The 24,782-nt window shown below is 52.4% G+C and overlaps 3 protein-coding genes across 9 annotated transcripts in view; 1 reads left to right on the forward strand and 2 right to left on the reverse strand.

The window, feature by feature from the left end:
- Window positions 1-3,174, reverse strand: part of MORN1 (MORN repeat containing 1) — a 47,147-nt gene extending 43,973 nt beyond the window's left edge. The window contains exons 1-3 of the mRNA XM_023515169.1: window positions 3,087-3,174; window positions 1,263-1,334; window positions 1-99 (exon numbers count right to left, since the gene is read on the reverse strand). Of these exons, the coding sequence (XP_023370937.1) occupies window positions 1-99; window positions 1,263-1,334; window positions 3,087-3,162 (247 nt within the window). The 5' untranslated portion in view covers window positions 3,163-3,174. The remainder of the gene's footprint in view (window positions 100-1,262; window positions 1,335-3,086) is intronic.
- Window positions 3,175-3,402: 228 nt separating this feature from the next.
- RER1 (retention in endoplasmic reticulum sorting receptor 1) lies at window positions 3,403-15,805 on the forward strand. Of its 6 annotated transcripts, none has more exons than XM_012807316.1 (8): window positions 3,403-3,596; window positions 4,257-4,416; window positions 7,968-8,055; window positions 10,167-10,271; window positions 11,921-12,020; window positions 13,311-13,389; window positions 14,436-14,571; window positions 15,138-15,805. In XM_012807316.1, the coding sequence occupies exons 3-8, from the start codon at window positions 7,975-7,977 to the stop codon at window positions 15,225-15,227; spliced, it is 591 nt and encodes a 196-aa protein (XP_012662770.1). In that variant the 5' UTR covers window positions 3,403-3,596; window positions 4,257-4,416; window positions 7,968-7,974; the 3' UTR covers window positions 15,228-15,805. The 6 variants fall into 6 exon arrangements, with proteins under 6 accessions (XP_012662770.1, XP_012662772.1, XP_003793253.1 ...); XM_012807318.1 differs by having other exon boundaries at window positions 4,257-4,316; XM_012807319.2 differs by lacking the exons at window positions 3,403-3,596; window positions 4,257-4,416 and adding exons at window positions 4,439-5,239; window positions 5,644-5,739.
- Window positions 15,806-17,850: 2,045 nt separating this feature from the next.
- On the reverse strand, window positions 17,851-23,567 carry PEX10 (peroxisomal biogenesis factor 10). 2 transcript variants are annotated; one of them, XM_012807320.2, is made up of 6 exons: window positions 23,425-23,567; window positions 22,442-22,522; window positions 20,660-21,066; window positions 19,169-19,344; window positions 18,941-19,076; window positions 17,851-18,020 (listed from the first exon to the last, which is right to left on the reverse strand). In XM_012807320.2, the coding sequence occupies exons 1-6, from the start codon at window positions 23,534-23,536 to the stop codon at window positions 17,952-17,954; spliced, it is 981 nt and encodes a 326-aa protein (XP_012662774.1). In that variant the 5' UTR covers window positions 23,537-23,567; the 3' UTR covers window positions 17,851-17,951. The 2 variants fall into 2 exon arrangements, with proteins under 2 accessions (XP_012662774.1, XP_012662775.1); XM_012807321.2 differs by having other exon boundaries at window positions 22,333-22,522; window positions 23,425-23,436.
- Window positions 23,568-24,782: the final 1,215 nt, after the last annotated feature.

The raw sequence follows: 24,782 nt of genomic DNA on the forward strand, positions 1-24,782 counted from the left end.
CTGACCAGGCCCAGAGCCGGCAGCCTTCTCCCATGATCTCTCCTTCTACAAACTCTCCTTCATAGTAACTCCCATCTTTACACAGCAACTTCCCATGACCTGGAGGACACAGTACCATGCAGTCACCCATGTGCCATGGGGTTTGTTTCTCAAAGTAAAGCACGGCTTCCAGATTGTATTTGTACAAAAAAAAAAAAAAATGTCCCTTAACATCCACTGGCATGTTCCTGAGTGCCCTGCTCTTTCAGCCAGACAGACTGCCCAGGCATGGGGAGGGCAGACGAGACCCGGCACCCAGCCTCCTCAGAGGGGATGCCCCCTCGCCTGGCCTCTGGCAGCACCAGGCAGAGGACAGAGTGCGTGGAAGACATGGTGCGACACTGAGGTGTGTATTTCCCAAGAGGGGACTCTGTACAGGCCGGGCTCTAACAACAGAGTTCAGATGTGAGCCTTCACTCCTGGCCTGGGACAAGAGTATCCTTGATGTCAGCACAAAAGTAAGAAGTATGTAGCAAAAACACTAAACAAAAAGTAAAAGGCTAAAAATATAGAAAATACTGATAGGCACAAAAAGAACTCATATAAAAAAATACCAAAAGACCAACCTTGTAATAAAAAAATGGCAGATGGGCTTGGCGTGCACTGTAGCACACTGGTTACAATGCTAGCCACAAACACTGAGGCTGGCGGGTTTGAATCCAGCCAGGGCCAGCTAAACAACAATAACAACTGTAACAAAAATTAGCCTGTAGTCCCAGCTACTTGGGAGGCTGAGGCAAGAGAATTGCCTAAGCCCAAGAGTTTGAGGTTGCTGTGAACTGTGACACAACAGCACTCTACCCAGGTGACATAGTGAGACTCTGTCTCAAAACAACAACAACAACAAAAAAAAAAAAATTGGCAGATAATAGAAGCAGACGCTGAGAAGTTCAGACCCCAGAAGGTTCACAGACTCCCCTAGAAGGGGGGAGATTCCATGTGATTCTGACTTTATATTTTCTTTCTTTTATTGCGTGGCTTTTCTAAAAAGTAGGTTATTTCTCATAATCAGTAGTAAACCATAAAGCCATTAACCAAAACTCCAGGGAGAATTTCCAAGTCGTAGCTCCCTTTGCTGGAGGTGCCCTAAGGCCCATGAGAAGGTGGCACACCTGGGCGTCTCCCAGGAATCCTGTTTCCCCTGCCCAGATTTCCCAAGGAAACTGGCCCTGTCAGCTGTGAGGTGGCAGCTGAGGCAGGAAGAGGCTACGGAGGCTTCGTACCATGTTTCTTCCCTCCTTTCCACTCTCCTTCATATCGGAAGAAAGAATTTGGGTACACGTAGACACCATAACCTGGATGTTGAAAAGATGCACACAGCGGGCATTGGACACAGTGACGGCATTGACATTTAACAGATATTTAGAGATGGGGGCTGTCTCTAGCTTTGAGGGTGGGTGTGCAGCTCTATTGGGGCCCTTTCAAGGTGTCTGTCTTCAGTAAAGTCCCCCACACAGCTGCCCAATGGCTCAGCATGGGTTCATGGATTTTCCTGCTCACTGCTGGTCCACCCACAGGTTCCTTTATGTATGTGACATGGCTGAGCACTGTTGGTGCAAGAGGACAGGCCAGTAAGAGGAAGGCTAGTTTGAAAGGAATGCAGGTCCTGGAGAGAACAATGATGTCTGGGAGGTGGCAGTGGGGGCAGGAGCTCTCCTGAAAAGGGAAACTTGGCACTGAGCCAGGAAAGATGTACCATGAACCCAGTTAGCCAGGTAAGGGCAGAAGAACAGCAATAGTGAGCGTACAGAAGGGGAAAGGATCTGGACTCTCCCATCCCTGTGCTGAGATCCTTCAGTTGTGTCCTATCTCCAGGGCAAAAAAAATCCACATCTATACCCAAGGAGGGCCTGGCCAGCTTCATCTCTTCCCCCTCAGCTGCAGGGTACATCATCTCCCAATTCCCAACTCCAGTGGCTCCTGGAGGGCAGGGCCTTCTTTTCCACCAGCTCCCTTACTTTCTTTCTTCTTCTTTTTTTTTTTTGGCTGTGTCTCATTTTACCGCCCTCAGTAGAGTGCCGTGGCATCATACAGCTCACAGCAACCTCCAACCCCCAGGGTTAGGCAATTCTCTTGCCTCAGCCACCCCAGTGGCTGGGACTACAGGCACCTGTCACTAGGCCCAGCTATTTTTTGTTGCAGTTTGGCTGGGGCCAGGTTCGAACCTGCCACTCTCGGTATATGGGGCCAGAGCCATCAGTGGGTACACTGAGCCACAGGCACCGCCCTCCCTGGCTTTTAAGACACAGCTTGGGGCAGGAGTTATGGGAAGAAGGCAGGGGGTCACCACAGTCTCCTGAATCTGCTATAAATCCTTCAGGTTCCACCTGAAGATACTGGGGGTGAACTGAGTTCGTTTCAGACCTGTTTCTTTGGTTCTCACTGTTGTTACCGAGACAGAGTCTCACCCTATGTCCTGACCAGAGTGCAGTGGCATCATTATAGCCCACCGCAACCTGCTGCCTCAGCCTCCCGAGTCGCTGGGATTACAGGCGCATGCCACGGCGCTCGGCTGGGGTTTTTATTTTTTTGTGGAGTCGGGGATCTCACTTTTGCTCAGACAAGAGTGAGCTCAAGAGATCCTCCCGCCTCAGCCTTGCACAGTGCTCGGACTACAGGTGTGAGCACCGCGCCCGGCTGTTTCTTTGGTTTTAATCATTCCTACTAAAAACTTCTCGTGAAATGCGCGTCTTAGCATTCCCAGAGGTCACCGACCATGGTGCGAGTCCCGTGCCCGCCCTAAGCCCGGGCTCCCGACTCCCGCCTCCTCGTCGCGACCACAGGGCACGAGGGAGCCCTCGGTGTCCAGGTCCCGCTGGTGGGGCCTGTGGCCCTCGCACCCCTGCGGCGGAGGAGGGGCGCGGGGCTGCAAGGCGAGCCCGGCCGGAGGGCGGCACGGGCACCGGTCCTGCCTCCACCGCGGGCTACGGAAATCCCACTTCCCGAGAGAACATTTGGGGGTCGAGGACGTATAGCGACAGAGCCCTGAACGGAGCCACGGGCAGCGGCGACCTGTCCCCTGGCCCACGCCGGGCCGGAATCGTTACCGTCCCGCGGCGGCCGCCTCGGCAGGTCCAGACCCGGCCTCGGAGAGCTGGGGGCCTCCTCCCCCGCTGCCGCCATCTTGACGCTAGAGGGTTCCCGTAGCAACAAGCAAATCCCTCTCCCATTGGTCTTTGGCCGCGAGGGGGCATGGCCTCGGGGGCCAGCCCCTGGACCATCACAATATCTGGAGCAGAGTTACCTGGGCCCGGAGCCAGAGGGCGCAGTTGCGCCTGTGCAAAGCCGCGCGTTTCCGCTGCTTGGGTCCCTTCCGCCTAGAAGACCGCCCCGCCAACGGCCTCGGGCCCCGCACCGGAAGCGGAAATGGTTGGAGCTCTAGCCCCGCCCCCGCGGCCATCTTGGAGGCCCTGGAGGCGGTGCCGCGGAGGACGGAGCGGAAGTTCCCGCTGCAGCTTCCCGGAGACGGAGTGAAGCGCCGGCGGCTGCCCCTGCCCGCCGTCTTCCTTCCTGCGGCCGTGAGGGAGACCGCGGTTCGGCCGCAGCGGCGCTGCAAGGTACGAGGGGCGGGGGCGGTGCGGATTGCGTGGCGCGGGAACGGCCGGGAGGCGCCGCCTCCGCCTCTTTCCGGGCTGTCAAGGCCGCGGGCGGGCGGGGCCGAGCCGAGGGCAGGGCCCGGGGCCGCCGGCAGAACACCAGGACCAGGTAGGCGGCCCTCGAGGAGCCGGGACAGGGGCCTCGAGAGTACAGGCTGGGCCCCGGGACCGGGCAGGGACCGTGAGAGGGCTGCGGTCCTGCTCTCCCTGGCCACTTCTTACCCTCTTCTGTGCCCCTGCCGCCCTGCAGGGCATCTGGGAAAAGTGGTCACTTGCCGTCCCCACAGCTCTGAGAGAGTCGGGATGGGTTTGCCCGGGGATGCTCTCTTGCCTTCCCATCTCTGTGCTCCTTATTAGGGCTTTTCTGTAGGATTTAGCATTAAGCCTTTGAATGAAGATACTGAACGGGGTGAAGGGGAGCTAGTTAAATTCCTCAACTTTATATTTTGGTAGTATTCTAAATACAGGCAATACAAACATAAGCTCTCCTGGTTGATGCTTGTACTGGTCAGTGGTTCTGCTGGTGAAGTTACATTTGCTTCCTTGCCAGCTATCTTACAGCCCACAGGGCTGCGTTCAGCCTGAGAGCTTTCATTGTGTTTTTCTTCCTTTTCTCTTTAGAGACTGGCTATTAGTCCTGGAAGTGCTTTATTCTTAGTTGGGTTGGCGTGTCACTTCATGGTAAGATGGAATTCTCTCCATAAGTGAATAGAAGGTTCTCAGTAACAGACTCAGATGGTCACCCGGTTCCTGATGTGTGCCGGAGGCGACCTCAGTCAAGGTATGGCGTAAGGGTCAGGTGGAGACCTAAGATGGTCAGGCCCAGAGGAGGAGCCCAGGTTGGAATGTGGCCTTGGCAAGAAGGACAAGATAGGGTCTAGAAGGGCATTTCAGGGGAGAGAACAGCACCAGAAGCCTGGGGCCTGATGCACAAGGCTCAGGGGCTTTCCTGGCCCAGGAGGAATTAGTGGTGGAGGTGGAGGGAAAGGTAGCAGGAGCCACACTGTTGATGGCCCTACAAGCCTGGCTGAGGACTTTACCCTTTCCGGGCAACACTTCCTGTGTTAGAAGTGAGGACCACAGAAACCGATGTATGCACCGGGCTCTAGAACAAGGCCCATGTGGAGTCGTGTGCAGTTTCTGGCACGGTCTCTGTTTAGAGTGCTTTTATCTTGCTCTTTATTTTATTTTCTTTGTGACTGGGCATAAAGTGATTATACTCAACAGAAAATTGGCTGGCTGCATGCTGTGTAAAAGGCACTTTCAGGTGGTAAGGCTCCCCTCAAGGAGCTTGCATTCTGGTAGGGGGAAATTGAGAGTAAACCAGAAAGGTATCTGTTATACAAATAAAAACAGGGTGATATGACATAATGGACTGCTGGTCAGTTTGGGCAGTAATGGAGAGGTTGGCCTTTAAACTAAGCCTCAGAGCGAAGGTGATTGCAGAAAAAGCAGCTGGTATGAGGGCTTGCCCTCTCTCTGGGAATGTGTCTGATGTGTTTAAGGGGCTGGGACTGGGGCTGGCACACTCCCTCTGTCCTAGGCACTGAGGGCTTACAGAGGGCTGGCCATTGACTCCTTAGGAGAACCCTTTGGAGGAGAAAGTGAGTAACAGTGACGTTGTCCCATTTCAGAGATCAGAACATGAGGTATTTTTACATAGCTTGTCCAGGTTGTGCAGCTAGAAAGTGACAGACCTGAGTTTAGAAGCAGGCAGTTTGCGTCCAAAGTTCACATTCTGAATCATGCAATGTCTCCCCTGTTATTGTTGGCAGAGTTGAATCAAGATGGATAGCCATATTTTAATGTATATGTTAATGCTTATCAGATAATGAGAATGGACAAATGCATCTTTTTTTTTTTTAGACAAATGCATTTTTGTAGGTTTTCTGTACATTCAGTGGAAGAGTGAGAAATTCTAAGCAATTAGCTCTGCTTAGGGAACATACTTTTCTAGGGATAGCCAGGTGTTTTTTTTCCCTAATATGACTTATCACCTCAATTCAAGTTAAAGTGAACACTGGTCAGAATGCATGAGGGAAGAACATGACTGAGGTAGCCTTCTGCTGGTCTGGCTTTGGCCTAAGTAGGCTGGCTATTCAAGGTAATGAGTTCTACTTATATACAGAATTCTCCCCAGTCAGATGTTTGGTTGCATCTCCTCAAAAGTAGATGGGAATGGGCAGCGCCTTTGGCTCAGTGGGTAGGATGCTGGTCCCATATACCGAGGGTGGCGGGTTCAAACCTGGCCCTGGCCCAACTGCAACACAAAAATAGCTGGACATATGGCAGGCGCCTGTAGTCCCAGCTACTCGGGAGGCTGGGGCAAGAGAATCACCTAAGCCCAAAGAGTTGGAGGTTGCTATGAGCTGTGACACCATGGCACTTTAATAAGTGAGACTCCGTCTCAAAAAAAAAAAAAAAAAGTAGATGGGAAGGACAGGGGGGCTTCAGTTTGGCTGCTCAGTTAAATTTGCATTTTTGGTATCCACAGCTCCGTGAGACCAAAGCGCATTTCTCTGTTTCCTCCTTGAGAGGTTCTGCCGACACCTTAACAGATCCAGGAGATGGTGTCATGGAATCACATTCATACTCGCACTGTGGACTTGATGTGGCCCAGTAAACATCAGATAACTATTTTTGTTTTATTTTTACTTTTTTGGAGAAAGAGTCTGTCTCTCAGCTAGAGTACCGTGGCATCATCATAGCTCACTGCAAGCTCCAACTCCTGGTCCCAGGCAGTATTGCTTCAGCCTCTCAGGTAGCTGGGAATACAGGTTCTACCCTGCCTGGCTAATTGTAAACATTTTTGTAGAGATGGGTTCCTGTTGTGTTACCCAGGCTGGTCAGGGACTCCTGGGTTCAAGTGGTCCTTCCACCTTGGCCTCCCAAAGCCCTGTAGTTACAGGTGTGAGCCACCCCACTTGGCCAGTGACTTTAATACTTAGATTGTAATTGGGAAGCTTATCTTCTTGAGATCCAGGATCATAGCATGTAGCCTGCTGACTTCTGTTTCAGAAGAAGGACTTTCTCAGTGCCCACAGTAAGGATGTGATTAGGAGGTTAGTCTCTGGCAGGTGAGGGTTTCCATTCCAGCCCCCACTGCAAACTGTCTGATCAGCTAGGTTAGCCTTTGTGAGCCTCAGTTTTCTCATCAGTAAACAACCTTAGGGGTTATCGTAGAATGATGTTTGTGCCTTTGTGTCTGGTGTTTAATAGAGCCTCGTTTTATAGATGAGGAAACTGAGGCTGGCTGTGTGGTCAGAGGGTTTGGTGAAGATCTCACAGCCACTCAGCACAGGTGAGACTTAAACCAAACTTAAAACTGGAGTGTTGATTCTCTTTACTTGCCGTGGGAGCAGATGCAGTTTGGGAAGGTGCCACTTGCATTGCAGGTGATGGTGAGCTTTGCCCCTGTCATTTTCCCTAGCTTAGGGCCCTCAAGTATCTTATATTCAGAGTAGGAGTGATAGCTAGGAAGCCTTGGTTCCTCAGTGTTGCTTTCCTGAAGAATGGCCAGTCCTCTGAATCCATCTCGTGTCAGGATAGGGTGGCAGAGTGCTCGGGTGAGGAGCTGATGTCAGGCCAGGCTCTGGGTGTGCCCAGGAGCAGAGCTGCCCGTAGATAACGTGGCTTTGACTTTTGGGGAATAGTTCCTCCTTTGTGAAAAAGGGTAATTATGTCCCATCACTTGGTTAGCGGGAATTAAGTGGGCTAATGTATGGGACCTCTGGTACCTGGGTTCTCAGGTGAATTCCTTGTGGGTTCACAACAGGATGTTGAAATAGGAGCACATATGATTACCTCCAGTTGTCAGATAAGAAACTGGGACACAGATAGATGGACTCTGGAGAGTTATAGATGACACGTTCCTGTTTGTGGCCCCTTGCTGTTCCTGCCAGACCAGAGACCCAGGACAGGGCTCAGAGAAGAGGGTGCTTGGGGGTCCCCAAGGGATCCACAGAGGACAGGGTACCTGGAGGGAGGGTATGTAGCACTGTGCTGGGCCCGCCACGGGACCAGGTGGCAGCAAGGGCAGCTCCTATGGCTGGTGGGGTGGGTACTGCCACCCATGTGGGAGTGAGGTACTGGCAGTGGGAAGGATGGGTCATCAGGTGCTGCCTGGTGTGGTCACCTCATGCTGTCCCTTCCCTCTGCCAAGGCCTGTGTGCTTGGGTGTGTCTTTTTCTTGAATTCATGGTAAAAACACACAAATAGTGTGGATGAAATAATGAATATTGAAAACCTACTTGGCAGTATTAGTGAAAATAGGATTAAGATTTTACATCCTTGAATGCTTTTATTTAAAAATACTTTGTGTTTTTTTCATAGTTACAGAATGTCCGAAGGGGACAGTGTTGGAGATTCCGTCCATGGAAAACCCTCAGTGGTATACAGATTTTTCACAAGGCTTGGACAGGTTGGTGGATTTTGTTTGTAGAAGATGAGTGTAAATATTTGAAAAAGAAATTGTTGACTCCTGACACATTTGCCCGAAGGGTGTATTTGCTGATGCTCCTGGCAGAGGCTGAGCAACATCTCCACTTACCGTAGGCTGCGCTCTGGGAAGATGCCTCTTGCCTGAGCACAGGGTGCTTCCTGTCAAGAAGAGTTTAGGTTTTGGAGGCTCCTGGTGGTACAGACACAGCAGCGGCTGCTGCCCTGGACTTGCTGTCCTCTTCGTGGACACTCGAGTACACATGTGCTGGGAGACTTCACCTGTCCCACCTGCAGACGGCTGCTGGACGAGGCTCCCTGGGTGTGAGCCTTTGATATTGGTGGGTGGTGTGGGTCACCAGACCTGTAGGCTGTGGCAGAATAATGGGGCCTGGACTATGTTCAAACACTGTGTGCTGAGCTGCGTTTTGGAAGAAGTGTGACTCGGTGAACAACTGCAGGGCCTGATGTTTCAGCATGGTTAAAAATTTATGGATTTTTTAATTAGAAAATAGCATATGGAAAACTATTGATGATTATTAAAGTTGAGCAATGAGTATATTTAGGCTCATATATTCTGTGAATGTTTAGGAGCTGGGCATGGTGGCTCATGCCTGTAATCCTAGTACCCTGGGAAACCGGGGCTGGTGGATTGTCTGAGCTCATGGGTTTGAGACCAGCCTGAGTCAGAGTAAGACCCTGTCTCTAAAAATAGCAGGGCCTCAGCCGCTGTAGCTCAGTGTTAGGGCACTAGTCACATGCACCAGGGCTGGCGGGTTCAATGGCTAGCTAAACAATGACAACAATAGAAAAAAAAATAGCCAGGCATTGTGGTGAGTGCCTGTAGTCCCAGCTACTTGGGAGGCTGAGGCAAGAGAATCGCTTAAGCCCAAGAGTTTGAGGTTGCTGTGAGCTGTGATGCCATGGACTCTATCCAGGGCGACACAGTGAGTCTATGTCTCAAAAAAAAATTTTTTTTTAAAATTAAAACTTAAAATTAAAAGCATATGTATGTACACATTAAAAAACTATATATACAGTTCAGGATTCTTTAGTGAGCTCCACAGCTGCCCTAGTGTAGACATGTATAAGTTGCAGGCCCATGGGGCCAGGCGTGTTATGCTGTAAGGGGGCGTTGAGATGAGCACTCCTCTCTTTGTGGTGAGGTTAGGTCTCCTCCCTATGATGATCCCTTTGGGCCATCACAGGCACTCCAATGAGAGATTGTTTTGTGGTATTTTTGCTTAAAAGATGAACCTGCTTGGGTGGTGCCTGTGGCTCAGTGAGTAGGGCACTGGCCCCATATACCAAGGGTGGTAGGTTCAAACCCGGCCCTGGCCAAACTGCAACAATAACAACAACAACAAAAATAGCGGGGTGTTGTGGCAGGCGCCTGTAGTCCCAGCTACTTCGGATGCTGAGGCAGGAGAATCATCTAAGCCCAGGAGCTGGAGGTTGCTGTGAGCTGTGATGCCACAGCACTGTACTGAGGGTGAGACTCTGCCTCTTAAAAAAAAAAAGATGAATCTGCTTTAGGAATTATTCGAATAATTTTTGGATTAATTGTAGTCATCCTTTTGTGCCAGTACACATAGGATCTACAATGTCTTGTTATTCTCACCTCCTTCCCCTCCCCTCCCCTCCCCTCCTCTGCCCTCCCCTCCCCTCCTTTCCTCCCCTCCTTCCACTCTCCTTCCCCATCCTCCTCCTCCCTCCCCCACTTCTCTCCCTCCCTTTCTTCCATTCTCCCGCCTCCTTCCCTCTTCTCCCCTTCTCCCCTCCTCTCCTCTTCTTCCCTCCTCTCTTCCCCTTCTCTCCTATCTTCTTCACTCTTGACACGGATTTGCTCTGTCACCTGGTGCAGTGGAGTGATCACAGCTCATGGCAGTCCCTATAGCTTCGATGTCCTGGGGTTAAGCGATCCTTCTATGTCAGTCTCCTAATGTGTTGGGCCCACAGCCTGAGCCATAGTCCCCAGCCTCTTGCTATTTTAATTGCTCTTTAAAATTGAAAGGCGACTATGGCACAAAGCACACTTTGTGGTTGCAGCTGGTGCAGGACCCTCTTCATGCTTCTGAACTCTTATCTTTCTAGATTTATCAGTCCTGGCTAGACAAGTCTACACCATACACAGCCGTGCGATGGGTGGTGACCCTGGGCCTGAGCTTTGTCTACATGATCAGAGTTTACCTGTTGCAGGTATGTTTGGACAGAAGTGATGGGCTTGGCTCAATTTGCATTCTCTGCATGTGGTGTGGATTGAGATGTGGTTGATCCAATTTATTGTGAAGGAAGTAGGCTCTAATAATTGTTTATTAGTTAAGCACCAAATATAAGAAAAATCCAGTGCCTTTTAAAGGAGGATTGTTTACAGTTTACAGTTGTTTACAGAGTCTGTCACATTCTCTAGCTGGGTTCCTACTGTGTCCAGGACTGTCTTGACCCCCATCAGGCTCCTCTGGTACCTCTGACCTGCCTGGGGATGAGGTGAAGCTGTTGCAGTTACCTCCTTCATTCAGTGAAGAGCTTCAGACTTTGGTGTCATGAGTGATTTTTGATGTCCAAAAGAGTTTATTTAGCTTATTTGAGTTATGCCCTTCACGAGCTTGACAAGGAGGCACAGGCTGAAACACTGAGTCGGGGGTGGGGGGAGCAGTTCCCGGGGATCCCAGGTATCTGCACAGACCCCAGCTCTGGCAGCGTCTTCAGACATCACTTTTGGACATTGTTTACTCTCTAGTGAACACATGGTTCCTGGCAGTTAACCAACGAGATGGGAAGTCTTTATGGCTGTTCAGAGGAGGTGACTTAATGTTTTATATGTCCAGTGGAGGGCAGGTTAAAAGGCTTGCTCAGAGAATTTTCTCCCCTGGGGCTGTGAAAGATGTCTCCTCATTTAAAGCACCTCCCTTCCTAATGTCTTCCAAAACACAGGACCAGTGGTCCAGGGAGTGGCATGTTTGTTTATTTATTGGACTTGACAGTGTGTCCTGTACTACATGAAATTCTCATTTAAATGTAGACACTGTTCCTTGTTATTTATGGATTTCTTCCTGTGAGTAACCCCAGTACTGATGTGGTGTGAGGGATGTGGGGCCTTCTCTAATTTACTGTCACAGGACTTGTAAGGATATTTAAAACTAACACTGAATTTGCTGTGAATGCAATTGATCTTAGGTTTTTGTTTTTTTTTAATTGGAATTCCTCTTTAATGGAAAGAATGACCTAGAAACCTTGAATTAGGGATTCAGGCAAGAGAGGGGGGATTACAACACACATGTGGTGGTTTTACTATGTTCTAAACTAAATTTATGCCTAATTTGGTATCCCCTTAGGCTTGGCCTTACCATGTGAAAAATATATAAACGTTGATCTTTCATTTCTAGTTTTTAGTTTGTCTGACTTGAAAATATTTTAGGCAAAAGGTTTCATCTTGTTTGTATAGCAAAGTTTAGGCTTTTAATATCGATAATGAAGTTCTTATTTCTAATGGCATAAACAGATGCTCGGGCCTGTGTGTTTTGAGAAAAGCCTCCTTTTCTATTTTGCTCTGGTTGGGAGCTTGTGGCTTCAGGTATTACATGCATGTAACTGGACCCACAAAGACAGCTTGCTCTTCTGGCTCTGGGCTGTCCACTTCAGTGTCACACCCAGAACGTAATTTAAGGCAAGCTGTCACTGTGGAAGTTACTATAGTTCTTATCACTCTGGTTACAGTCTTCTTGCTATGAGTAAGTCATGGTTGCTTTTAAGATGAATTAAAGTCGAGAGTTAATGGGAGTGTTGAGTTGGTTCAAGTTGGCAGTGGTTAAAGCTTGTCACTAACTCTGTGTCTCCTTCTCTTCTAGGGTTGGTACATTGTGACCTACGCCTTGGGAATCTACCATCTAAATCTTTTCATAGCTTTTCTTTCTCCCAAAGTGGATCCTTCCCTAATGGAAGACTCAGGTAGAGTCGAGTCTGCCAGCTGTGCCATGTGCACGGACTACTCCTTGTTCTCTGAAAACACGTTTCAGCATACTCCTAACAGGAGTGGCTGAGACACAACTGTTTATAGAAGGACAACTGACACCCTTTTAACAGGCACAAAGTGGCATTCAGTCTGCTGCCCCCATTTTGCAAATGGGGAAACTGAGGCACTAGAGGGTTGTGTAGCTTGTCCAAGGCCACGTGGCAGAGTGCACAGCAGCAGGAACCTGAGCCTAGACAGTCTAACTCCAGAGCCTGCCCTTACGGTTTGTGTTGTCCTGAATGGACAGCCTGACTTGGAGTCACCTGGGATGCTCCAGTTAGGAGTCTCTCTCACATAACCAGGTTTCCATAGGCATCTCACTGTGACTTAGACCACTGGGTCCCTAACTTCTGCTGGCCAGCCAGGCTGGGTGGTCTCTGATTCCTGAGCATGATGAACTGGAATGTTCTTGGCGGGTGTGTGTCACCCCCATGAGGCTCAGCCTGCTTCCAAGCCAGACCCTGCCAGGTGGGCCAAGTGCATACCTGCCTGGCCAGCCCTGCCGGGGCGGTGGGGGGGGGGAGGGGGCAGTCCAGGCACATCTGTTGCCACTGCTGGAAAGATCCAGATGCAGCTCCCTACCTGGCAGCCCTCTTTGTTATGGGAGAAACACCCTTTCTGGGTATGGCTGTTTCAAATTGTAGCACAAGCCACCAGAGGCCTGTGGCTTCTCTGTGTGGAATGTTTACTAGAAATGTTAAAGGAGTCACTGCCCTTTTCATTCCATGTTGCTATTAGGGGAGACTAGAAAGTCACACAGACCCAGGTGCAGGCCTTGGTTGCTCCATCTATAAGGGGTGGGGTAGACAAGAGCAGGCCTGGGGGTAGCAGCTGGCAGTGGGCAGAGGCTGAGAGCCATGGCCCACGTCTCCAGTAGGCACACACAGCCTTGCTGCCCTCCGCGCTTTTTGTTGAGAACATGAACCTGTCCTGCTCTTTGTGAGTCTTTGTGTGGCACTGGTGGCATGTCCCCACACAATCTGCAGCCAAGCACTTGCTACAGACTCAGTATGTGTGGACCTTTTTTTTTTTTTAACTGTAGTAGAATCTTGGAATGAATTGATTTATAAGTCATTGTAGACCCCCATGTTATCTTTGGTTAAATGTTATAAATCTGTATTTCCATACATAAGGGTTATTGGTTCAAAAGCTCTTAGGGAATAGGAAAAATGTGATAGAAATAAGATAAAAGACATATTCCCTCTCATTGTCATTCTCCTTTTCAGATGATGGTCCATCATTACCAACCAAACAGAACGAGGAATTTCGCCCCTTTATTCGAAGGCTTCCAGAGTTTAAATTTTGGTGAGCTAATTCTTAAAGGTATTTGAGTATAGCTATTAAGACTGTTAGAATACACTGGATTTTGTTCTAATGGGACATTTCAGCTTCTTAAAGAAATGAGGGTTGTGTTGTGCTTTGTGACAATCAATCACCCAAATGTGCCTGCTGGCCTTGGCGCGGGGTGGGTGAGTCATGGGCCTCCCTGAGGAGATACTCCCTGCCTTTTCCTTTCTCCTGTTTTTAAGTTAGCACCTGTGCTCTGGAGGCTGCAGGAAAGCAGCTGGTTCTGAGACACAGGGTACTGGTGCTTGCAAGACTCAGGCCTGTCCTGCCAGCTGCTGTCCTTTCTGGACCTTGTGGCCTTCCATGGCCAGCAGAGGTGACTGGCTTTTTCCCTCACTAGCTCTTAAGAGGGTCCTGAGCAGAAGTGCCATTGTCCATTCAGGTGCAGGGCTGGGCCTGCTACAAGGAGTAGCTTCTCTAGAGCCCTGGCAGTGAGATGATGGTGTGTGGGCTGGGTGCACATGGTGCAATTCTGTCGGAGGGACAGAAATTTTCTGTGACCACATCTGTTTGTTCTGTCTTGTGTCCCCATGCAAGGGACACAGGAGGAGCCAGAATCTTTGTAGGATGAGGACATTGAACAAACAGGCTGAGCCCTAGTGCATGTGGGGATGGGCAGGCCTTAGCCAATCCCTGGGCTGAGTGTGAGATATTGGAGCAGGCAGTGGGTTGGGGGAGCGTGGGCTTGGCTTTGTAAGAATGAGTGTGCTGGGGACTGCGTGCTAACTGGGAGAGAGCAATGGCTGGCCGTATTTGGCCTGCTTCAGCTTTTCAGATGGGAGACACAGGTCCTGGGCTCAGCCTCCTGTTGGCAGGTCTGCTATTTTCTTAGTTTTCAAGCGACTAAAGGAGGATGTGTCTGTGCCTAAACACGGCACATTTATCAACTACACACCCCTGTCCCCACAGACTCTCCAGTTGTGGGGGAAGGGAGGCCTGAGGTGGCTGGCAGGTGCTGGTGCTGGCTGTGGATGGTGGCGCTAACCTTCTCTCCTCACTTGCAGGCATGCGGCTACCAAGGGCATCCTGGTGGCTATGATCTGCACCTTCTTTGATGCGTTCAATGTCCCGGTGTTCTGGCCAATTCTTGTGATGTACTTCATCATGCTCTTCTGTATCACAATGAAGAGGCAGATAAAGGTAACAGCTGGGGCACCATGTGCACCCCTGCCGGGCCCCTAAGCAACACTGGGTGGCTGTGTACACACCAGCCTTGTGGGTGGTGGCAGCCTGCATAGCGTGGACGTAGGGCTGTTGTGGGTGATGCTGCAGTGTTCTGTGTTCCCCCAGTCAGTGGACGCCAATGTGTAAGTCCAGTTGTTGCTGTGAACACGTAGGAAAGTCCCTTTGTGCTGGACAGTTGGGGCACAGGGCCCTGCCTGGGAGGTGGTGCTGTGCCAAATTCACCAGACTACAGCCTCCACCTCACGCCCTGGGGGTGTCATCACACAGGGCCCTGGGCTGCCTGACACCCCTCGGCTCTTCCTCCATGGGCTGGGGATCAGTCAGTCCAAAGCAGCAGGGTCTCAGTGGCCCTCAGGCCAGATCAGTGGGCAGTGGGAGATTTGCTGTGTAGAGAGGGCGGGATGGAAGCACACGTGGGAGTCCTGATTTCATTTGTCTGATACGTTGGAGATGTGGGGGAAAGGTGATTGATGAGGAAGCTTTTTGAAGTGACTGCAGTCTGTGTGTGTTTGTTTCCCCAGCACATGATTAAGTACCGGTACATACCGTTCACACACGGGAAGAGGAAGTACAGAGGGAAGGAGGACGTGGGCAAGGCCTTTGCTAGTTAGAGCTGGACTGAACCTGTCACACATTGGAAGAACGGTTTTGAGCCATTGTAACAATGCCTTTTTTCTTCACATAAAGTAGTTGATTACGAGGGCGTCGGATTTTCTTTTTAAAAAGGAGCTTCAATTATTTGTAACTGAAATATCAGGTTCTTGAAGAAACTGGCATTTAAACCAAATCGCATTGATTCCTTTTTGGTGATGCTATTTCTATCGATGGAATTCTAGTAGACCAGCCGCAGGCGTGGGAGGCCAGGCGGGTGGCAGCTTGCTGGAGCACAGGGGGCAGGTGGCCGTCCCCACTGTGGTGCCAGGTGGGTGGACAGGAGGCCCACCAAGGAGGAGCACTACAGCCACTCCACTGGACCAGAGGGATGATGCCAGCCTGATTCCTGCGTGTTTGGAAGGACTTAGCATTTTAGAGGTGGTTTCTAAGTAACTCTTAAGTTCTAATGTCAGTTTCCTAATTTCATCTCACTGGAGATGTTCAGAGTTGGCCTCTATCTTAATGACTCAAAACTTTGTTCTTAACTACCGTGATTGCTTTTGAGGGCCTGGAATTATAAATATATATTTTAATTGTTTGAGATTATTTTGACACATTTCTTTGATATGTAAAGTTTGTTTTGATTAATTTAAATTTGTCATCATGCAGTGGCCCCTTTAAGGAAACAGCAAAACTGGCTGAGCAGACTGGCTTTGTTGGTTTTAACACTCAGCTTTCACTTTCTACAGGGAAATAGAACCTAGCTGCATGGCAACTTTTTTGATGTGATAAAAAAAAAAAAAAAACACTCCAGCATTTTACTAAGTGATTTTTACATTCTACTTTATTAAAGACAGTGTCCCCTTTCTTGTGTGGTCTTTATCTAAAACACTACAGTCACTGCACACAAGAAAGTCCAGCTTCCTTCTGGTCTCCCTAAAACGTGAACCTCTTGTGCCAACAGCAAGATTATAGCTTTCGTCACAGGCATAGAGCTGCTGAAATGCAGATCTCAGTGAACCTCAGAAATGAAGTCTGTGAATCTCAGACTGTCCAGACGCTCCTCACTCTGGGTGATGTTTCCTATCCATCCTGTAATTTCAGACACTGAATTTTTATTGTCTGGATAATCTTTGCCAGTGTTTGCATATCTCAAGTTGAGCTCCTCTCACGAGGCTATTACACCCTTTTGTATGTTGGCACCATCTTATTCAATGATGATACAAATTGGTACTTCTGTTAACCATGTTGAAGCACTTGGGATCTTCAAACTCTAGACTTTTTTATTTTTCCTAGTAAACACTCAGGCCTTAAGATGTGGCAGGAAACACAGGCTTGGCAAGAGTATAGTATGAAGGAACTGGGTACTCAGCTTTGTGCCCTCCCTCAGATTTTGCTGCCTACAGCCCTTCCTGACTCTGGCTATCTGGCAACATGGAGCCATCTGTTCCCCAGTCCACCACTGAGCTGGTGAGCTGGTGTGGTGGGCTGTGCCTCAGCCCTGCCTGTGTCCTGACAAGGACGTCATGTATTCACCTCAGCCCTGATGGGCAGTTTTTATACCATGTTTTAGGAATTTTTGTTTAATCTTATTAACATTTCTGTGGAATCAGTTTTTTCTTTTTTTTTTTGAGACAGTCTCAAGCTGTTGGCATGGGTAGAGTAGTGTCATAGCTCCCAGCAACCTCCAACTCTTGGGTTCAAGCCATCTTGCCTCAGTTTTTTCTGTTTTGTAGTAGAGACGGGGGCCTTACTTTCTCAGGCTGGTCTCAAACTCATGAGCTCAAGCAATCCACCCACCTTGGCCTCCCAGAGTGCTGGGATTATAGGTGTGAGCCACCACACCCAGCCTGGAATCAGTTTTTCAAAGATGCCTACAGCAAAGTTCTATCTCTGGCACAATTAGTTTTAGAAAACCTGGAAATAACAGAGGCAGGAAGTGGCCTGGGGCAGAGCTGTGTGGGGTGGACATAGCAGGGACCTTGTGTTTGCTTGGCCTACCTGCCAGCCTTCCCTTGAGCACTCAGCATCTGAGTGTTATGGGTCGGGTGTTAACATAAAAACCACTCAAGCTGGCTCTGCCCTCATGAGGAAGGGATTTCTGCATGTGTGTTAGGTCTCAAGTGGAAGCAGACTTGACGTGCACTAAAAGGTGCGTGCCAAAAATGTCACACAAAAGACAGTGACCCTTGGCTTGTTTCTGTCCATGGCCACGTGGTCTTGACATTAAGTCCTGGGGGACAGCTCTGCCCTGGTGTTCTGCAGGGCCTCCCTGGATGGGTGGAGTGCAGCCTGTCCACTGTGCTGACTGAGGTGAATGTGTCCCCTTATTCAGCTGCTCCTCAGTGCAGCTGCCAGTCGCCTTCTCACACCTCAAATGAATAAAGTTTCCTTCTGGCCTACTTCTGAGAGAAGTCTCAACTGTATGGTGTGGGGAAGGGAAGGGAAGCTAAAACCTTGTTTAGTAAGTGAAATTCCTGAGAGTGACTCAGTGGAACCACAGGGAGTGGGGAATGCTGCTCAGCCCTAGGAGTAGCCTGCCTGCTGTAGCCACAGCATAGGGCAGCAGGTCTCCCAGGCAGGATCAGCTTTCTGTCCTCTACTAGGTGGGTATCGGAGTATCTCATGTGACAAAAAACACAATGTTGAGAATTCTATAATTTCTGTACCAGTAAAGTTAATTTTTCCATATTCCAAGACTCCAGGGCTCCTCCATCCACTTGGGCCCACCTGGGTGCTGGTCAGCGGTAGTGCCGCAGGTAGACGAGCTTCTGTGGGGGGAACTTCTCCCTGCAGAGGGGACATTCCGTCTGTGGAAGGGAGGGGAATTATGGTGGCAGTGGCCACTAGGGCTGCCTTCCCCAGCATCTTGTGCCTTATTTTCTATAGTCACAACATGGAATAAAAAAATGTCCTACTACTTTCCTAAACTTAAGACCAAGAAAAAGCCCTTTGCTAAGAAGCGCCTGAGTCCCATTGGGTCTTGCCCATGCCACAGAGATAGCCCCACACTGGGACTACTCCCCCACCCCCAGTGCCTGTGAACCTTGCACACTTTAGATGGGCCCTCCTGGTATTCAGCCTTGCCATGTTTGTGCCTAGTACTCCTCGGCAGGCAGTGAGGGGGGCGAGCAAGTGTGTCAGAGTAGGAGCTCCAGAGCTGAGGGCCCTAGGCTCTGTCAGAGCCACCAGGTAGTGAGTACTGGACTGTCCCTTCTAGGTGTTGCCCACAGATGAGCTGCTCTGAGGGACAAACACCTACCTCATGTGCAGAGAGGCAAACATGAACTCTGCACACTCCATCAGTAAATGGCATAGTGACATCACTAGGGAATGAATGCATGTCCTGTCTGTAAGCCCTGCACAACCCAAAGCAAACTCTTCCTGTTGGCACCCAGGCATTTCTCCCTGGGCCCACTGCTAAGGGGAGGCAGTGTGTGTGTTGTCACCAGTTACCTGTCCTACATGAGGCTGACTGGCGTTGTGTAATGCGCCAAGGATTCCAAGCGTGGTGTGAACTCCAGGGGGCAGGACATGCTGGGGCTGGCGGGCCAGACTTGGCTAGGGTCTGTGTACCTACCAACAGCTGCTCCAGCAAAGCCTCAATGTGTGAATTTCGTGCTTCAACCCCAAAGATGGACCATATCTGACTTACCTGGGGATTTTTACAAAGGTGCCTAGCCCACCCCGGATTGACAGCCAGGTGGGGCAACCTGGTCTAGGTGCCCACCTTGGAGGTGCACCAGGCAGTGATGCACTCCCAGCAGAAGAGGTGGCCGCAGGGCGTGGCTGTTGGGTGTCTGCGTCCCTCCAGGCACAGCGTGCACAGGGGGCTCCTGGGAGCTATTCTCTCATCCAAGGAGTTCCTGGGGAGGGGGAGAGAATCATGGGGAGAGTGCCCTGCATGTTCCTTGGGGTGTGCTGGGGGCAGCCTCAGCCCAGGTGCGCCCTCACGCACCTGCGGTGGGACAGGCTGCGGTGCAGCCTCCACTCCTTCCTGGCTCGCTGCCTCTGCCTGAAGCCGTACAGCTGTAGCCCTGCAGAGAGTGCCAGGTGCACCAGAGACACCAGCCCCAGCAGCCTGTAGCTGGCACGTGCCCTCAGGTCCTCTCCAGGCAGGTGGCGGACACGGAGCTGTCAAGGCAGATGGGCCCACACCCAGTCCTTGAAGGGACTTGGCTCAGTCACGTCATGCAGAGAGCTGGCATAACGCACTGAGCACGTGGGCCACCCCCTCCCCCAGCTGCAGGGCAGGTGCCCGGGTCTGAGTGTCTGCTGGGCAGCTGAGGGAGGGAGGGGCCTTAGCTAGAGGTGGACTTGGGGTTGCCAGCACTGTCAAGGTTTGAGTCTCAAGGCTGGACAGGCCAGGGAAAAGGGAAGATTTTGGGTTCTCTAGAGACTCTCTCAAGAGAGAAACAGGGCAGCAGGGAGCCTAAGAAGGCAGGGCATCGGGCAGGAGACAACTGCAGGTGCAGACACTGCCCAACAGCTACTGCTGCAGGGACAAGAGCCTCCAATTTTGCAAGGCCCATGGCCCTTAGGGAAACTGTCCTACTGTCTCCTGCAGCTGTTGACACATGTAGCTTCTGGCCACATGACTGAAAGTTGTCCGCTTCTAACTCCTCACATCCCTTCTCATTGGCCAGGAAACTGACACAGGTCAGCTAGACCTGCAATGGCTGGGGACCTCCCTAGGTTGGGGCCTCTGTCGCAGCAGCTCAGCAAACACCTTGACGATGCTGAGTGACAAGGGAGGCAATGGGTGGGGTCCAGGTGGCACTGGGATGCAGGAAGGGGTCTTGGGAGGCTACACAGCAGGGCAACACAGCAGCACGGAATGTGATGGAGGACGTGGGGGGTGGGGCGGGGCAAGAGCTTCAGCTGCCAGCCAGGAAAGCCTGCGAGAATGCTGGGGTTGACAAGGCCCATCTGGCCACTAAAAGGGTCGCTGTTGGAATAATGGCTCAAGACCCTGCCCTTTCCTCCGGGTAGCTGGACGGTGGTAGGCAGGGGCCCAGGAGCCAGGGGTTGAGGTGGTGGGGGCAAGGGCTGGGACCTGCCAGAGCCTGTGCTCCCCGGAGTGGCGGTCACAGGGCCATACTCAGGGATCTGCCTTGAGATGTGACCAGTGACCCCTCAGTCAGTGGAGAGCCCAGCATAGGGCCTATCACCAGTGGCTGTGCCCGAACCCCAAGGCCACCCCACAGATGCTGGCTGCAGGAAGAAAGACTCTATACTTGGGGTCTGTGGAAACTGGACTTGGGTCTTTCAGCTAAATATAACCAAACAAACCCACTTCTTTTCAAGTAGAGGATTTGGTTGGAGCCTTAACACAAACACTAGAATTGTGACATGTCAGCCAGCACAGGTCCCAGAGCCAGCTCTGCAGATGCACCCATATCAGGCCATGGTGGCTAGAGGTGGTTGTGTCCTCAGCACTGCTACTTACGTAAGTGATTCCAGTGAGCCTCTTGGCCAGGTGGTAGAAGATGCCATGGATATAAAACCATGCAACGTGTAGCCGCTGGAGACAGGCCAGGCCCTGTCTGAAGACGAGGGCGGCCCGCAGGAGTGTCCTCCTCTGCTGCTCCGTCAGGGTGGCAGTGTGGCGCCGCACCCAGCGCTGTACCCCAGATCGGCCTCGCCCTCCGGGCACCAGGGTCCCGTGTGACAGCCGCCTTCCATCAGGCTCAGCCTGCAGCTCCTGCTCCAGGGGAAGCAGGGCCTTGTCTAGCAGATAGGGCAGGATGGCATGCAGCGCAACCAGCACGCAGCGGCGAAGCAGTGAGGGCACCTGCCTCTGGGAGGGGTCCACCTGCACAATGCTGACGTATTCCTCTCCGAGGGTCTGGTAGCCTATGAGGAAGATGATGGGCGTGTGGGGCTTAGGAGTGCCTGATAGGGACAGGCTCCCGGCTTACCCTAGCCATTTCCTGCCCCCAGCACTGGATAGGGCCAGCTCCCATCAGCAGCCTGTCCCCTTGCCTCTGTACTCCCCCAGAGGCCAACACCAACTCTCAGTGCTTAATCTGCTGTGGTCTCACCATGATCCCCAGCAGACGTGACACCACCAGCCACTCCTGCTGCTCTGGGATCCCAGGACCTTGGTTGGCTCACATCCCCCTCCCCACTTCAGGGCTCCCCTTTCTCCTCAGGTGCTCCTCCTCTTCCTGCAAGTGACAGGACCATTCCCATGACTCTCTTCCCACACAGCCATGACACCTGACTAATGCCCTTGCCTGAGCCTAGATGGCTCCTGACCATCAGGATTCCAGGTCAGCTGCCTCCCTGATACCGCCATATGGATTCCAAAAACACTCGATTCTCTCCTGCCAATACTGAACTTCCAGGCCCAATCTGAGAAAGCCCCCCTCCCCCAAACTCTGTAGGTGGTAACACTGGCCCTCCTGTTCCCGAGGTGAAAGTATGGAGCACCCTGGTGCCTCTTCCCTGCGTGTCTCACCCCTCTCCCTGGTGGACCTGAGCAGCCCCTGTCAGTCTTTCTGAAGTGCAGTCTGGGTCCTACCCATGTTCTTACAACACCCCATGTCTTGCAGTGGGAACGTCAAAGGCTTACGGAGTCCACGGGTCTCTTGGGGTCACTGAGGATGCCCCCTTTTCAGGGCCTTTGCCCTGACCGCTCACTTGCCTATCTGGAAAGTGCTCTCCCCTGCCATACAGCCTTTCTCTCTCATGAACTTATCAACTTCCATGATGTCTTATGTGTAACACAGTCTATCTCCCACTGATGAGAGCATGCACTCCATGGCACCCTCAGGTGATGCCTTGTACAGACTGCACTGGCACTTAGGAGATGCTCAAAGCCCCTTGCTGGACACTGAGGTGGAGCTGGTGACCCTGAGGGCCTTCCAACCCACTCTTCTCTCTGAAGGATGAGTTAGCCTTGGTCACAGAACCACCCCTGCTCCACCAGGGCCTCCTGCCTGCACTCCTGCAACAGGCTCAGAACTTGCTCTACCTGTGCCACCAGGACACGCCACTGAGAAACAGGTCTCAATGGCACACTGGCCCAAGGACTGCAGGGACACAAAAAAGATGAAAGGAGAGGCTGCTGCCCTGGGCCTGAGGTCTGGCTCCCTCTGGGAAAGGTCTCAGAAGCACCTCCCACTTGGGCCCAAGGATTCCCACTCTGCCCAGCAGCTGGCCCCATCTTCTGGACTTGGTGTGCGTGGTGGGCCCTCGATGCTAAGGTCCTGTGGGGAGCTGCTACCAGCAAGTGTGGTTAGGCCAAAGTAGGCCACGTCTGAGAGCAGCTCGATCTCTTTCCTCCACTCCAGCCACTTCTTCGCACCTGAGTGGAGAAAAAGACACCATTGTTTCTGGGAAAGTACTGGGATCCTCTAGGATTAGGAGCAACCATCCTTCCTGACAGTGGCCCAGGCCCAGACCAAGTCCCAGGCCTCCTGTGAAACTAACACCACCCTGCCTCAGCCATACTCCTGCCTCTCGCCAGCCTCCAGCACCTTGCGCTGGACCACTCCGTCTCAGGGAGCACCACCTTGTCTCCCTCTCACCCACTTCAGCCTGGGCCTCGAAGGCCTCCTGGGAACCCCAGACCTACAGTCATGTCTGGCTTTGATATCCCCCGGGCAACCGTGCTGGAGCATGGGTCACCTGGAAAGACAGCCTAGCGCAATGACTAAGACGGTAGCGTGAGACCCACTGTCAACATCAAATCTCAGCTCTTAATTTCTGGTCGTGAGATCTCCTTGGAACCTCAATCTGCCTATCTGCCGGCAGAGTTCCATTAAGTCCTACCCGTATTTGAAGATTAAACATGTTAATAGCTAATATTTCAAAAGCACCCAGAACAGTGCCTAGGGCTCAGTACGTGTGATTTGTAAAACAAGCGTATAAAACAACTTTGTTGTGACCGCCACTTCCCTGCTCAAAACGCGCCGAAGGCGGCCCGGCCAGGCACCGCGGCCCCTCAGAATGTACCCGACGCCCTCCCTGGCCCGCGCCCACCCATTTCTCTGGTGGACTCTGCCCAACGCCGGCTGCTACACTCAGCTCAAGGCGCGGAGGGGTAGGCGGGACCAAGTGGCCTGGGTGGCCGGCCGACAGGACTCGGAAACGCTGGGGGAGGGTCGGCGGGCGGCCCAGCTGGACCGAGGCGTCGGGCGTCCGCTCCAGCCACCTGGCCCGGGGTCCCAGGCCACAGGATAGTCGCAAGGTGACCCTGGCCCTCACCAGCGAGGCTGTGCAGGGCGCCGCCCGCCGCGCTCCGCAGCCCGCTGCGGTAGTGCTCGTCCTTCTGCGCCGCGCGGATCACCTCCGGGGGGCTGGCGGTGGCCGCGGCCATGGCGCAAGCTTGGGCAACCTGGGGAACCACGTCGGCCCACGAGGCGCGGCCTGATGACAGCAGCATGGCCCGACGGGCGGCGCGGGCCTTGTGCGTCACGCATCCGGGGCGGGGCCGAGGAGGGAGCCAAGCTGGGTCCGGACTAGGCCCGGGGCGGGGCGGGTCCGCGTCCCTCCTGCGCAGTTCCCACCCTATTCCGAGTTTCTTGCTCCGCTTGCTGCTCAGCTTACGGGCGGGGAGACAGAGGCCAGTGGCTGCGCGGCCCCGGATCGCGGGCGAGCTGGTTCGAGGGCCGTGGAAGTGCACGGTCCGATTCGGGGGTGGGGACGCCCCGCTGACACTGGCTGGGCGGTCAGAAGCCCTGGTGGGCCGGGGCAGGCGGGCGGGGCCCGCAAGTTATAGGACGCGGGGAAGGTGGAGCCCCGAGGGTCTCCTCCAGTCACCAGCCCGTCTGGCCTGAGGCCCAGAAAAGTTGTCTGGGGACCCAGGCCAGGACAGGGCTCGGATCCCTGCGAAAGCCGGCCGCCGGGGCAGGGGAGGGGCAGAGAGGCCTGGGTACTGCCAGGGCCAAGCGCCTGGAGCGGCAGCTGTGGCTGGAGAGTAGGGACTAGAGCGGGTGCCGGTTGTCTGCAGCCCTTGGCGCAGCCCAGAGGGCCTTCAGGCAGGCCATTGGCCCGCGGACAGCGCCTGACCACGGAGATCCGCGGGGCTGCGAGAAGGCAGGGCCAGGCAGGGGTGTGGAGCGGCTGAGCCCTGGACCTCAGCGGGGAGACCAGAGGCAGTTCCTTGCTCCGCCTCTGGTGGTACCTGCAGCGGCTCGGGTGACAGGCAGGGCTGTAGGTGTGGCCTCTTTTAGAGGGAAGGGGCGTGACCTGGGCGGTCTTGCAGTACCTCCTGGGTGCCAAAGCCCCCGAAAATCTCCTTGGAGTGCCCGCCCACTGGTGCTTCCTGGATTCAGAGGCCGCCCTCTGACTGGATCCGGCGGCCTGCGGTGGGCCCATCTGTGTCCAGGCAGCGCAAATTTCTGGCCAACTCTTGTGAAACAGTTTGAAATGAAGCATTCCTTCTTGGCCTCAAGTCTGATTCCCAGGAGGTTCTGCGTTCCTCTTGGATTTGGGAACTGGATTCCAGGATAAAGTCCCTGCAGTGAGAGGGATTCGAGGGTTCACTTCTGTGGTTCATCTTGCAAGGGTACAAGTGAATCTTTCTATGAGTAGAATATGAATGTTTTGACATAATAACTAAG

Source organism: Otolemur garnettii, unplaced genomic scaffold, assembly GCF_000181295.1.
Source record: "Otolemur garnettii isolate 467f Iridium unplaced genomic scaffold, OtoGar3 scaffold00067, whole genome shotgun sequence".
Taxonomy (NCBI): domain Eukaryota; kingdom Metazoa; phylum Chordata; class Mammalia; order Primates; family Galagidae; genus Otolemur; species Otolemur garnettii.

Excerpts from the sequence above, each read along its gene's own strand:
- RER1 (XM_012807316.1), top strand. The coding sequence starts at position 7,975 with ATGTCCGAAGGGGACAGTGTTGGAGATTCCGTCCATGGAAAACCCTCA. Across the intron at positions 8,056-10,166 it reads TTTTCACAAGGCTTGGACAG|ATTTATCAGTCCTGGCTAGA; the intron begins GTTGGTGGATTT and ends TTATCTTTCTAG. Across the intron at positions 14,572-15,137 it reads CAATGAAGAGGCAGATAAAG|CACATGATTAAGTACCGGTA; the intron begins GTAACAGCTGGG and ends TTGTTTCCCCAG.
- PEX10 (XM_012807320.2), bottom strand. The coding sequence starts at position 23,536 with ATGGCCGCGGCCACCGCCAGCCCCCCGGAGGTGATCCGCGCGGCGCAG. Across the intron at positions 19,345-20,659 it reads GGCTCACTGGAATCACTTAC|CTCCGTGTCCGCCACCTGCC; the intron begins GTAAGTAGCAGT and ends CTGCCTTGACAG. Across the intron at positions 19,077-19,168 it reads CGCAGCCTGTCCCACCGCAG|GAACTCCTTGGATGAGAGAA; the intron begins GTGCGTGAGGGC and ends CCCCCTCCCCAG.